The sequence below is a fragment of the Lolium perenne genome, chromosome 5, assembly GCF_019359855.2.
Source record: "Lolium perenne isolate Kyuss_39 chromosome 5, Kyuss_2.0, whole genome shotgun sequence".
Lineage (NCBI taxonomy): Eukaryota > Viridiplantae > Streptophyta > Magnoliopsida > Poales > Poaceae > Lolium > Lolium perenne.
This window is the reverse complement of record NC_067248.2, coordinates 157,538,162-157,552,309: the sequence shown is the minus strand read 5'-3', so window position 1 is coordinate 157,552,309 and position 14,148 is coordinate 157,538,162. Positions and strand designations below refer to the sequence as shown.

At 49.2% G+C, this 14,148-nt stretch overlaps 1 protein-coding gene across 1 annotated transcript; it reads right to left on the bottom strand.

Annotated features, from left to right (window-relative positions):
• Positions 1-4,143: 4,143 nt before the first annotated feature.
• On the bottom strand, positions 4,144-8,626 carry LOC139831169 (uncharacterized). Its single transcript, XM_071820530.1, has 5 exons — positions 8,562-8,626; positions 5,419-5,626; positions 5,113-5,328; positions 4,857-5,033; positions 4,144-4,155 (listed from the first exon to the last, which is right to left on the bottom strand). Exons 1-5 carry the CDS (start codon positions 8,624-8,626, stop codon positions 4,144-4,146), a joined length of 678 nt encoding a protein of 225 aa, XP_071676631.1.
• Positions 8,627-14,148: the final 5,522 nt, after the last annotated feature.

Here is a 14,148-nt window from a genome sequence, read left to right as displayed (position 1 = left end):
TTATAGGTTACTACTGGTTAGGAGAAACATCTTGCTGATTGTAGCTCGTTGCCTTTTTCGCAGCTGTCACCTATGATATGAAGATTGTAACCTCTAGTGAAGAGCCAGGGGTGTTTTCTATTCTTAGCATTAGCATTAGGTCTCAAGGGCCAAGTTTCTGCTCTTTTACTTTTGAGTTTTAACCATGGCCAACAGAAATGGATCACATTAATATTGCAGAAGAGAATATTATGATGGAAATAGCTGGCGTTGTTATGTACCCAGATATGTCATGGTTTTGAACAATTGCAATGCTTAATCTAATTGTTTTGATTCCTCAGATAACTATGGTTTTACTGATCAAGCCAACACGCCTGAAATCAAAAGGCTTTTGCATAGACCTAACATGTTTCAGACGTTTAGTAAATAGGGCATGGTATTAGCTAGCTGTGCATGAAATGGAGCGAATAAACCTGAAAGAATGAATAGGGTGAGTATTAGGTTGACCTATGCGCCTGACATAAGAATCAGGCCACCTTTATCAGTGAAAGTATTATGCATAAAATTTGTGATGGTTTTTAGCATCTAAAAGTTACCTAGTATATTATAGGAAGGTTGTACACACTAAATATGTTGATGCAGCATAAGTGCTATTGCTTATCATTGTTAGACTGTACTTTGAATTAGAGTATTTAAAGAATTCATACTGCAAATTAAACTGCAGGAAAGGATGGTTAATTATGAAGAAAAGCATGCTAACTATGCAATTGACAAAACTGAGTATTTGAGAATATGCATGCTAAGTTTGCATGGAACCATATGATACAAATCACATCTGAATATAACATCAGTAACTTTCATGGTATGTGTTGCAAGACACCGTGAAAAACTACTTTGTTTCTGCATCAAATTTAGTGTTGCAGCACAAGATTCAGTATATCTACCAAGACACCATAGGGAACTACTCTATTTCTGCTTCAAGTTTAGTGCCCACAGCTAAAGAAACTTCTTTGACTATCCTTCGTCCAGATATCGCAGCATTGCTAATGATTCTGACACCAACATTTTTACAGACCAAAGGAATTTGTAACAGCCAAAATAATAGCATGGCATGAGTGTCACTATGGGAGTAAAGAACAAATAGATTTACATTGGATTTTACTGCCAAGTAGAAGGGTTGCTCAGCAGAGTCACCCGTGCCAGAATCACCTATAAAGAACAACAAAACAACAAATTGTGAACAAAATGATAAGATATATCATAAAGTATGAATACATATCGTACTCCTGGATTAAAGTATTTGTTATGATTGATCTCTATATATCTGTGCCTCATTTGGAAGTTCACAGTATGTTTTGGTCAAACCACTTCCAAGTTGGCCACCACTGTTAAACTCGATTGGAGAGTTTGCTACCTCACTAAAACTGTAAATGGAGAGGCAAGCCTAATGTTTATATAACAACATTGCAAATTCATTAAGTAGTGCGGAGAAAGGAGGAACGAAGGCACTCCGAAGAACTGAAGCATCAAGAAGGAAACAAAGTAACCAAGGTCCACATGAAAGAACAATGAGAAGGCCAATTATCTAAGATTTTCTTTTCTGAATGTGAGTAAATAAAAAACAGAAGCAATTGTCAAAAGGAAAAGTTTTGATAGGAAAATATGCAAACTTAAGGACCAATCACAGCCATCAACCTACAAAAGAGTAGATCTATAGAACTCCGCAAGAAAATTAATTACTCTAAACAAAGTAATCAACTTATAGCATCGCAACTATGGTAGGTATCTTGTCGGTTCCCATTCTAGGCATATGATCATAAATGGAAATGCTTTATTAATATAATTTCGCGGTTAGGCTAAACCATGAAATACATTTTTCATGAGGAAGAAATGTCCGAGTAGCCATTTCAAAGACATGCAAAATATGATCATAAATGGAATTCGTAAGGTTGATATAATTTCAGGACTGGCCTAAACCATCTAATATTATTTTTCTGAAGAATAAATATTTGAGTAGCCATTTCCGTAACATGCAAACCATTTCCTTTAGAACTTGTAACTCCCAAGATCATTTTATTCCATATACTTATTTGGAGTTATAAAATAGAAAATTCATTGAACGGCTATTATAAAGGCAACTAAATACAACAGGAGATAAGTATCGTTCTTATAATCCAATATATCCAAGGTAGTAACTATGCGAAGTATCTATAGATAATAATCAGTATTTATCAATGGTCTACAACCAAAAAAATTATGGGCATATAAGATGATTTATAATCAAGCAATCCAAATGCAATTTCCATAGCATGCACGCATGGCTCAGCTAATTTAGTTGACAGGGAAGATAGCGGACAAATGGGAAGATAGTGCCATTGTGCTAGTATTACTCATTTCTTATTACCAAACTGGATTTTTCCTTTGAATTATAATACTGATGGTGCTAGAACCCTTTACTTTGGTAACCTAGATAACACACCAACATAGTGGATGCGCCTTTCTGAACTATAGAACACCTAATGTAGCAAGAATCGTTGCAATGAAATGATATGACATCGTGGATAGAAATATAATTATATAAATGTACCCAGAGGTTAGAGGGACCACAATCATTGCTAAAAAAAGGGATTACCTTAAACAGAAGGATATCTTTTACTACGCAGCCAAGGCATAAAAACTGCTACTCAACAGAAGAGGTGGAATTTTTTGGGCAGCCTCATTAGACATGATATATTCCCATGGTAGGTTCAACAGGCAGGAAAAAAAATGATAAACCAGGGTAATATGTGATAACAACGACACATTATGGCTGCATCAAGGCCACTGTTCACATTGGATTTTCCTTGTCCGAATGACCACTACAGGAATCTGCCTAGATGCCGACGGCCTCCAGCCCTCGGCGTATCACCGCCTCGCCCTCGGCGTACACTACGCCGACGGGGCCCCTCGGCGTAGCTCCTCGGGGAAGGTGGGCCTCGGCACATGCCACGTGGCCCTCGGCGTAGCGCCGCCCGTCGGCGTAGACGGAGTGGGCCGACGGCTGGCCTTACCCTTCGGCGTAGTGGCCATCGGCGCAGGTCGCTAACCGGCACCGTCAAGGTGACGGCCGTTACGGCTACGCCGAGCGCCGCACCGTCGGCGTACGGGGACGCGTGGCGAGCCCTGGTCGCTCCTGGCGCTCGATACGCCGAGGGCCGCACCGTCGGCGTACGAGGACGCGTGGCGCCGCCTGGTCGCTCCTGCCTCTCGATACGCCGAGGGCCTCACCGTCGGCGTACCTCCACACGTGGCGCGGCCTGGGCGATCCTGGCTCTCGATACGCCGAGGGCCTCCCCGTCGGCGTACCTGGACGCGTGGCGCGGCCTGGGCGTCCCTGGGCGACGGCCGCTACCCCGAGGGCCTCCCCGTCGGCGTAGACTCGACCATTTGGTCCATTTCTGGACGCGTGGCGCGCCCTGGGGGAACCTGGGAGCTACCCCGAGGGGGAACCCGTCGGCGTAGAGGGTACCATTTGGTACATTTTTTGCGTTTTTTGCTGTTTCGCGCGTTTTCCAGATTTGGCAGGATACACAAGCACATATAATTCACATGAAATTCATAGGCATGAAGTGCAAATACATATAACATCAAGTGCATACATAGTGTCATAGTGCCATAGGTTGCATACATAGTGTCATAGTGACATGGGATGCATACATAGTGCCATAGTGTGCATACATGCATGGTGCCATAGTGTGCATAAGATACATGGGACTACTAGAGGAGCTCGTCGCCGCTAGACACCGGCCCGGGCCGATTCCTTCCGGTAGAAGCTGCGGAAGAACCACCGGGAGAAGGACCGGGAGAAGTACCGGGAGAAGTACCGGGTGTAGCACCGGGAGAAGGAGCACCATCATGAACCGGTGTCATGTCCCTCCCACCACCCTGGTTTCCGGAACATCCCGTTCCCTACACACATGTTCCCGAGATGTTAGCAATTTGCGAGGCAAAGGAAAGCCGTAGTATTCGGTTTGGCGAAGAACTTACCGTTGTTCTCCCATAGTACTCCGCAGCGAAATTTTCCTTCGATGGCATGTTTGGCGCCGGCCCCGGAAAGGGAGGCATCGGCCCTAAATCCGCTGTCTGTCCAGTTTGATTGGCCACAAACGACGCCTGCAAGATAGTTTACATGTCAGTCTTTGCAGAAATGAAGCATCAAACTAGGGGAAAGTGGGACTTGTCATCATTTGCGAAAACAAAGGTTGGAACTTACATGTATATATGCCATGTACTCCATGAACTGCTGCTGGTGCTGGTTGAAGGCCACCTGATATTCTTGATGAGCGGCCACGTAGGCCGCCTCGAAGTCAGGCTACAATTTCACAAATTCATGTCTCGTTAGCACTTAGCAATGTATGAACGAAAGTCGGAAAGAGGATGGAAATGAGGGAAACTTACGTCGTATGCGGGTTGCCGAGCCCGGCGACGAGGCGGGAGAGGGGGGCTGTCCTTGGTGAGTCCCGCCTTGAGACGCGTGAAGGTCGTGGTGAGGGTATGCTTGACGGCCTTGTTCAGCATGGCGAGACGGCCATGCGGCAACCCTCCGGACGACAGGACCAACGACTCCTCGTCGACCTCCGCGCTCATGGGGTCATCCACCTCCGGGTGACGATGCCTCACCATCTCGCGAGAGTTCTCGACGTCCTCGGCGTAGGTGCCGAAGTACTCGGGGAGCGAGGGCTGAGGCTGCGAGAGATCGGGCTTCTTAAGCCGCATCTTGTTGTATATCTCGAGGTCGACATCTCCTCCTCGGGTCCTAACGCGGCCCTCTCGCATCGCGAAAGGAAATGTTGTGAGTACCAACTTTGAACCTGAAGGAAAATAAAATGTATACATACCGTCTTCCCCTTGTAGCGCTCGTAGCTGAGGTTTCCCCCACAGTGTGTGCCACCGTCGCCTCGGTTCTCCGCGTTCCGCCTCGCCACGGCTGCAAAGTCCTCGTCCATCTTGAGCCACCTCGTCCTAACCATCTCCTCCCATGCCTCGGCATGCGGCTCGGCCCAATCGGGGATAACCTGAAAATGCAATACTCAACTCAATCTAATGCAATCGCAACTTAGTAGCAACGTAGAATCTCATTGACATTTTACTCACCGACATGTAGTCCTCCACCGTCATCTCGTACTCGGCCTTAGCATTCTTACCGACAATGTCCGGCTTATGGACCCTCTCGCCTCTCTCCGCCCAGAAGTGACCCGCGGACGTGATCCTTTGGTTGTACCACACCTGCGGTGTCAACCTCTCACAAGTCGCCCGCAAAGTCCTGTTCGCGGCCGTCTCCTCAACCTCGGGCGCCACACGATAAAAACACTTCAATCATGCAAAAAACAATTGTGAGATTCATGAGTTAGAACATTGGGGTCATCAAATATGAACGAAGCTCGAGAAAATATGTCTTACCCAAAACTTTCTCATCACGGCCTCAGCAGCCGTCGGGAAGCCTACGCCAGGGGCACTCTCGTAGTCCGTCCAAGTAGTGGCTAGCTTCTTCTCGCCAGCTGGGACAGTGCCGAGGGGATAGTACTTGCCCGGCCAGAACTTCCTAAGCAAAGCTCCAATCATGCTGCTAGGCAGGCGCCCCTTGACCCCCGGAGGAAATATCCAATTGCTGCACATGAAAATCAAACATTAGCACATGAAAATCAAACATTAGTACATGAAAATTGAAATTGCCAAATTAGTACACTTACTCAGGGCCAGCAAGAATAATAAGGGTCTTCGCCTCATGGGTCTTAGGCTCCTTCCTCTCGTCGGGGACTCTCGCTTCCCCACGAATCTTCAGTGCCTTCGGCCGCCCATCCTCCTCCGGAGTCTCAAACCCGCGGCTAGAGTCCTCCTCGGCTCTAGACTCCGTCTCCGCCTCCTCTCTAGACGTCCCCTCCAAAAAGAACCCGGAAGCAACGTCGCCTGAAGCCGAGGGTGGTGGCTCAAAGTCCGGTCCTCCCCAGCCACCTCCACCTCCACCTCCACCTCCACCTCCACCTCCTCCCAAGCCACCTCCAGCTCCACCACCTCGTCCCCGTCCTCGTCCTCGTCCTCCTCCTCCTCCTCCTCCTCCTCCTCCCGCGCCGTCCTCGTAACGCGGATTGCGACGCGGTGCCCTCTCACTCCTTCTAACATTGTTCTTGCGTTGTTGCATCTTCTTAAGCAAGCTCGACGAGTCCTCCTTGCCGCCGCTCATATTGTTCAATCACCTGCATTGAGAAAGAGAAAACAATTAAGAAGCATGTTGAAAAATATATAAATAGTAAGCATAAAGACACTAAACAATTAAGAAGCATGTTCAAAAATATATAAATACTAAGCATAAAGATACTAAACAATAAAGAAGCATGTTGAAAAAAATATAAATACTAAGCATAAAGATACTAAACAAATAAGAAGCATGTTGAAATATAAACACATAAAAGACCCTCACCAGCCGTCATCAATCTCATCGTCAATCTCATTTTGTTTCTCCTTGCCACTATCACTATCACTATCTTTTGAGTAGTAAGTTGGATTTTGATAGACGGGTGGAGGCTCATCATCGCTATCATCTTCCACTTGTAACTTCTCGAGCATATCTATGTCCTTTAGATCCACCACTGACTCACCACGAGTTTCTGCATCGTTCCTGAGGTCCTCTTCAAGAACACATTCTAACTCAAAGTGCCCGAAGTCCTCTTCCTCTTGATAGAAAATTCCCTCGTATGTTACAGGGTCAATGTTGTTGTAATCGTCCTCGGAGGGAATCGGTAGGTTACCATGTGGCGATACCTGGAACACGACTTCCCAGCCGTTGAGGGCCGCTTTCTGGCATGGGTACGGCAAATAATAAACTTGCTTGGCTTGGTGAGCAACAATATAGACATCGGCTCCGGTATAGGTGGTGGAAGGCTTAACTTCAACTAACCCAATGGACTTGGTAATTCTTTGTCCACCTCTTGGGTCGAACCAATGACACTTGAACACAACGAGATTGAGTTGTTTGTTTGTACGATTGAAGGTCAGCTCGTATACATTCTCTAACCTCCCGTAGTATTCAAAGGTATCGGATCCTTTAGTGAAGACACCAGTATTTATCGTTTTTGGATTCGCCCGGCCCTTCTGGTGTGTCTCTGTATGGAATCGAAACCCATTCACGTCATACTTCTCATACTTCATGACGTCACGGTTACAACCTTGGGAAACACATCTCAACTCATCTGTCATCTCAACGTTTGCATCAGCTCCCTACAAGCACGGTTCAAATTTGTTGTGTGCATTAGTTACGTGGAATAACAGGGACAAGTCACATATTGGTAGGTAAGAGGGACAGCTTAGACATTACTTTTTTCATGAACCAAGACACAAAGTTTATTTTTACTTCGGGAGCACCCTCTTTCAGTAGAGTCTCCAACTCCGCGCCCGTGGGATCGCGCGGAAGCCACCACTGTTCATCCGTGAATTCGCTGAAAGGATACAATAAGCATTAGACCGAGTTGAGTGTAGGTGATCGAAACTAGATACAATAAGCATTACACCATGTTATCTAATGAAATCGTGACCGCCATCGTCGTCGTCCCCCCCACCACTTCCTTCATGTTCATAAGCACATAGAGCATTATGCAATCCTTCTCTTCCCTCTCCAATCTATATTTTTGTCCTTTACCAGCCTTGCCACCGGGACATTGGAATAGTTGAAGCTTGGGGTCATTCATGGGCACGTCGACATTGTAACGAGAGACCGGGTTATGCAGAGTGGGAACTTCATCAGGATAGTACGTTGTTGCGGCATCTGCCATCTCCCGAAGGCACGTTGCCTCAGCTATGCATGCTTCAATCTTGGCTTTGTTTCCGAGTTATCTTCCGAATATACTTGAACTCTCTCTCAATACAAAACTGCCACCAAAACTGCACCGGGCCACCCAATAGTGCCTCGTTTGCGAGGTGCACAATGAGATGTGCCATCGGAGTAAAGAAGCTGGCGGAAAGATCATCTCCAAATTGCATAGCAACTCCGGCACTTGAACTTGCAGCTTCTCAATAACCTTAGGACATATCTGCTTAGCACAGAGCGTGCGGAAGAAATGGCTCAACTCCGCGAGCACTCGCCATATTTTCTCGGGGAGATACCCTCGAAGCATCACCGGCATCAGCCGCTCAATCCATATATGATAGTCATGACTCTTGAGCCCGGTGACTTTTCCCGTCGAAAGATTGACTCCCTTGCTCATATTCGAACAATAACCATCAGGGAACATCACAACGTATTTTAGCCACTTGAATGCCTCCTTCTTTTGGATGGAATCAAGGCAGAAGTCGGCGTGCGGCTTGAACCAATTCTTTCGACGGCCAGTAGGACGTTGCATGTGTAATTTCTTCCTATCACAGAGCTTCTCAACATCGACTCTAGCCTTGACATTATCCTTTGACTTCCCGGGAATGTTTAGGCACGTGTGAAATAAGGACTCCGCGACATTCTTTACGGTGTGCATCACATCGATGTTATGGGGAAGTTCGAGGTCCTTGTAATACTCGAGCTTCGTTAAGGCTGCCTCGTGAGTCCTGTTGTGCGTTACACCATATCCCTCAACTTGATGGCCAGCTTCTGATGCCGCTGGCACGAGAGCACGTAGCTCGGCATCAACAGCTATACCATCGAACTTTGGCACCTCTGTTACTTCATGCACATCTTTGCCTTTCTTGAAGTTCTTTTTGTCTTCTACGAACGGATGCCTCCGTTTGAGGTACTGCCGATTCGTGTCAAACGCAACATACTTGCGACCCTTATTTAGCCAAAGGAACTCAAGTCGATGCTTGCACACTGGGCATGGCCATTTACCAGCTGTACACCATCCGCATGTTAGGGCGTACCCGGGCATGTCATGCATGGTATACTGCAACCAAACTTTCATGCAGAAGTTTGTCTTCGATGCTCGGTCGTACGTCAACGTCCCGTGGTGCCAAGAGTGGTTCAAATCTTCCACAATCGGCTGCATGTAGACACTCAAGTTCTTCCCCGGGTAATGGGGCCCTGGAATGATCAGCGACAGAAACATGGTCTTCCTCGTCATTAGGACTCCGGGAGGGAGATTGAGCGGAATTACAAACACGGGCCAACAACTGTAATTGGCATTCGACATACCATATGGATTGAAGCCATCTGTAGCTATCGCAATTCTGACATTCCGAGCATCTGCTGCCCTATGGGGGTATTTTCTATCAAAGTTCTTCCATGCATTGCCATCGATGGATGTCCCATCTTCGTCCGCCCCCGATTGTCCTTTATTCGAGTCCCCATCTTGTGCCACGTCATCTGTTTGGCGGTCTCCTCAGTCAAGTAAAGCCGCTGGATTCTTTTTATGAATGGGAGATACCGAAGAATCGACTTTGCGATCTTTGACTGCCTCACCTGACCATCCTTTCCCGTTACCTCTTCATACCTAGAGGCCTTACAAATGGGACAGTACTTGTCCTCCGCAAACTGTTTCCAGAAGAGAACACAACCTTTTTCACAACAGTCTATCCTTTGATAATCCATGTTGAGCGCCGACATGAGTTGCCTCGTCTCGTGCAGGCTTTTAGGCAGACAATGCCCTTTGGGCAACATGTTACCAGTTGTTTTCAGACTTGCTTCGAAGCCGTCACGGGTGGTGTTGTACCGGGTCTTGTCGGCTAGACATTGGGAGATGGCATCGAGCTGAGAAATCTCGGCGCCATCGTACGAGGCGTCTTAGCAGCGGCTATCATATCATAGAAGGCCTTCGCGGCTGGCTCTGGTTCCTCCGGTTCGAGGTTCCTCCGGCTCTGGCGGTTCCTCCCGTGAAGGTGGCGACTGGCATGTGGGCATCGACAAGATCATCTAGAAAGTCTCTAACCCCATCGTACTCATTGCCATTGAGCCGCTGCCGCATCACCTCACCTCTGTCACGTTCGTGCTCATCAAAGTCGATCTGCGTGACGTAACGAGGCATATACCCATATTGCAGAAGGTGTTTAAACATGTCATCCTTTCCACGACGGTGATGCTTCAAGCAACGATTGCACGGGCAAAGTGGCTGAACCTTCTGTTTTGTACCACGTGCCAACTCCTTCACTAAATGCCAAGTCTTCCTTATCCACTCATCTGTTTTATTAGTCGCACTAACACGGCCGGTGTACATCCATCCATTATCAGCCATCCTCTGCTCTATTGGAAGCCAAACGACAAGCATAGCATTTATATCAAATAGGAAAATGCATCATATTTTAATTTTTTTAACAGGCAAAACGAATGCATCAACCTACATCTCTACTAGGTGGGCTCCTAGCAGCCGCCGGATCCGTAGATTGAGTACGTTCTCCATGCTCTACCCCCGACCGAGTAAAAATATCGGCACCACCTCCCCGCTGCTCTCCCGATACACGTCTCGCCAAAGACAAGAGGATGTGCATCCGGAGAACAACGGTGAGGCGCTGCCGAAATCCTGACTCGGACCGGAGCAGAGCATGGAGAACGTACCCAACTACGGATCCGCCGACTGTCCCGTAAATGCCGCAAGCGTTACGGTTGAAAATATGCCGACCACTAATGCATATTTATCCGCGTAACGCTTGAGGACGGGAAGTGACACCTAGGTTACGCAACTTGACTTGGAAAATGAATCTAGTGACATAAATAAAATGCGGAGAAGAAGTTGGAAATTTAGCTCACCCTCGGCTGTAGAGGAAGTAGTCGAACAATCGAGTGTCGATGTCGGCGGCCGTCGAGAAGCGCGTCAAGATCCGGGATCGTCACGCCGGGGTGCTCAAGACGAGGCGGTCACGGCCTGGCCTATTACAAATACATATTATTAGAAGAAATTCACATTTGCATTTCTATTTACATTATTAAACATAGCATTTCAATTTCAACTACACATTTCTATTTCTTTCCAAATGTCCCTGTTACAACAATTTGCAGTTCTATTTGTTTCCAAATTTCAATTTGCAGTTCTATTTCTTTCCAAATTTCAACTACACATTTGCAGATCTATTTGTTTCTACTTCAATTTCTATTACAACAATTAAAGGAATACAAAAATGAAAAAAAAGCCAATTGCTTACCATAGCCGGGTAAGCAGGGAGGGGTGCTGAGGATGGCGGCGACGGGAGGATGGCCGGGGCGATGAGGAGGCTAGGGCGAGCAGGAGGGCGGTGACAGGAGGAGGGCGGCGGGGCGAGGAGGATGGGGACGGGAGGAGGTCAGGGAGGATGGGGACGGGAGGAGGGCAGGGAGGACGGGGACGGGAGGAGGGCAGGGAGGAGCGGCAGGTGGCGGCTGCAGGAGGAGGGCGGTGGGGCGAGGAGGATGGGGACGGGAGGAGGGTGGCGTCGGGCAGGAGGCGGCGGCGTCGGCTGCGGTGGCGGGCACGAGGTGGCGACGAGAGGAGGGGGCGGGGGCCAGAGGAGGCGGGCTGGAGGCGGCGACGGGAGGAGGGGTCCGGGGCCAGAGGAAGCGGCGGCGGGAGGAGGGGGCGGCGCGGGGCTCAGGCGGCGGCGGCTCGGGCGGGAGAAAAATGAGATGTGCCAGGTGAAAAACGCGCGGCGGAGGAAAACGCGCAGTCGACCAGGTGAAAAACGAGTTGGGGATCTACGCCGAGGGCCACCCTCGGCTTACACAGATGCTCGGTCGTACGCCGAGGGCCACCCTCGGCTTAGCCGGGCCGACCAGGTGGACCCTGGGGTTAATGCTAGGGTTTGGCTACACCGAGGGCTACGCATACGCCTAGGGCAGCCCTCGGCATAGTTTATTTTTTTTTGTTAATTTTTTTTTGTTTCATTATATTTTCTAACTATAATATACTAGTATATATTATATTAGGTCTACCCTTTGACCTAATATGCTAGGATTACCTTTTTTACCACGTCGACATTGAATTGAATGCGCGGTCTACCCTTTGACCGACCTCCATCGGCGGTGCCCCCGTTACTTTACTCTGCCTTTTTAGGACACATAAAATGACGCCACGCGGCTCCGCTCGATTTTTTGGCTCCGTTTGCTTTGCCAACTGCGCAAAACGGGGCCGCCGGGACATGCGGTATGGCCGTACCGGGCGCGCGCGTGCACCCGTCCGCCAACGCGCGAAACGGAAAACATTTAGCACATAAAATGACGCGTCCTAGACCTAAAAACATTTTTCCCTCCATTTATTGAGCGAAGGAAAGTGTCGCCCCAGTTCAAATCCGGACAGTTTCCAGCGGATTCGGCGGGGCACCGCAGGAAGCGGGTGGGATTCCCAGATGGCTTCCGCGCGCATATGGCATGTGATAGGTGGTGCGTAGGAGGTATCCTACTGCCGCGCGGAGGTCCCGCGCGATACTGAAATGCGCACCATGTAGCTGCTTCACAAAAAAAAGCCCTTCCGGCACCCCGAAAATGGAAAAACCGTCGCCCGTGGTTCGGATTGGAAATCCGCGACCGGGGCCTTGCTTCCCATCCTAAGGCCCACGCACGTGCCAAATATGGCCTCGTTCCGACAAACTATGTGGTGAAACGGGCCGTTTCCTACTCATTTCCCCTAAAAGCCATAGAACTCCGGACGAGATAGCCCTGTTCGTGAAGGGTTCTCCAAGATAATTGCCGTATCCCAGTTCCGTCTTTTGCAGTGGTTATTAGGACACATAAAATGACGCCACGCGGCTCCGCTCGATTTTTTGGCTCCGTTTGCTTTGCCAACTGCGCAAAACGGGGCCGCCGGGACATGCGGTATGGCCGTACCGGGCGCGCGCGTGCACCCGTCCGCCAACGCGCGAAACGGAAAACATTTAGCACATAAAATGACGCGTCCTAGACCTAAAAACATTTTTCCCTCCATTTATTGAGCGAAGGAAAGTGTCGCCCGGTTCAAATCCGGACGGTTTCCAGCGGATTCGGGGCACCGCAGAAGCGGGTGGGATTCCCAGATGGCTTCCGCGCGCATATGGCATGTGATAGGTGGTGCGTAGGAGGTATCCTACCGCCGCGCGGAGGTCCCGCGCGATGCGAAATGCGCACCATGTAGCTGCTTCACAAAAAGCCCTTCCGCACCCGAAAATGGAAAAACCGTCGCCCGTGGTTCGGATTGGAAATCCGCGACCGGGGCCTTGCTTCCCATCCTAAGGCCCACGCACGTGCCAAATATGGCCTCGTTCCGACAAACTATGTGGTGAAACGGGCCGTTTCCTACTCATTTCCCCTAAAAGCCATAGAACTCCGGACGAGATAGCCCTGTTCGTGAAGGGTTCTCCAAGATAATTGCCATATCCCAGTTCCGTCTTTTGCAGTGGTTATTAGGACACATAAAATGACGCCACGTGGCTCCGCTCGATTTTTTGGCTCCGTTTGCTTTGCCAACTGCGCAAAACGGGGCCGCCGGGACATGCGGTATGGCCGTACCGGGCGCGCGCGTGCACCCGTCCGCCAACGCGCGAAACGGAAAACATTTAGCACATAAAATGACGCGTCCTAGACCTAAAAACATTTTTCCCTCCATTTATTGAGCGAAGGAAAGTGTCGCCCCAGTTCAAATCCGGACAGTTTCCAGCGGATTCGGCGGGGCACCGCAGGAAGCGGGTGGGATTCCCCGATGGCTTCCGCGCGCACAAGGCAGGTGAGAGGTGGTGCGTAGGAGGTATCCTACCGCCGCGCGGCGGTCCCGCGCGATACCGAAATGCGCACCATGTAGCCGCTTCACAAAAAGCCCTTCCGCACCCCGAAAATGGAAAAACCGTCGCCCGTGGTTCGGATTGGAAATCCGCGACCGGGGCCTTGCTTCCCATCCTAAGGCCCACGCACGTGCCAAATATGGCCTCGTTCCGACAAACTATGTGGTGAAACGGGCCGTTTCCTACTCATTTCCCCTAAAAGCCATAGAACTCCGGACGAGATAGCCCTGTTCGTGAAGGGTTCTCCAAGATAATTGCCGTATCCCAGTTCCGTCTTTTGCAGTGGTTACTAGGACACATAAAATGACGCCACGCGGCTCCGCTCGATTTTTTGGCTCCGTTTGCTTTGCCAACTGCGCAAAACGGGGCCGCGGGACATGCGGTATGGCCGTACCGGGCGCGCGCGTGCACCCGTCCGCCAACGCGCGAAACGGAAAACATTTAGCACATAAAATGACGCGTCCTAGACCTAAAAACATTTTTCCCTCCATTTATTGAGCG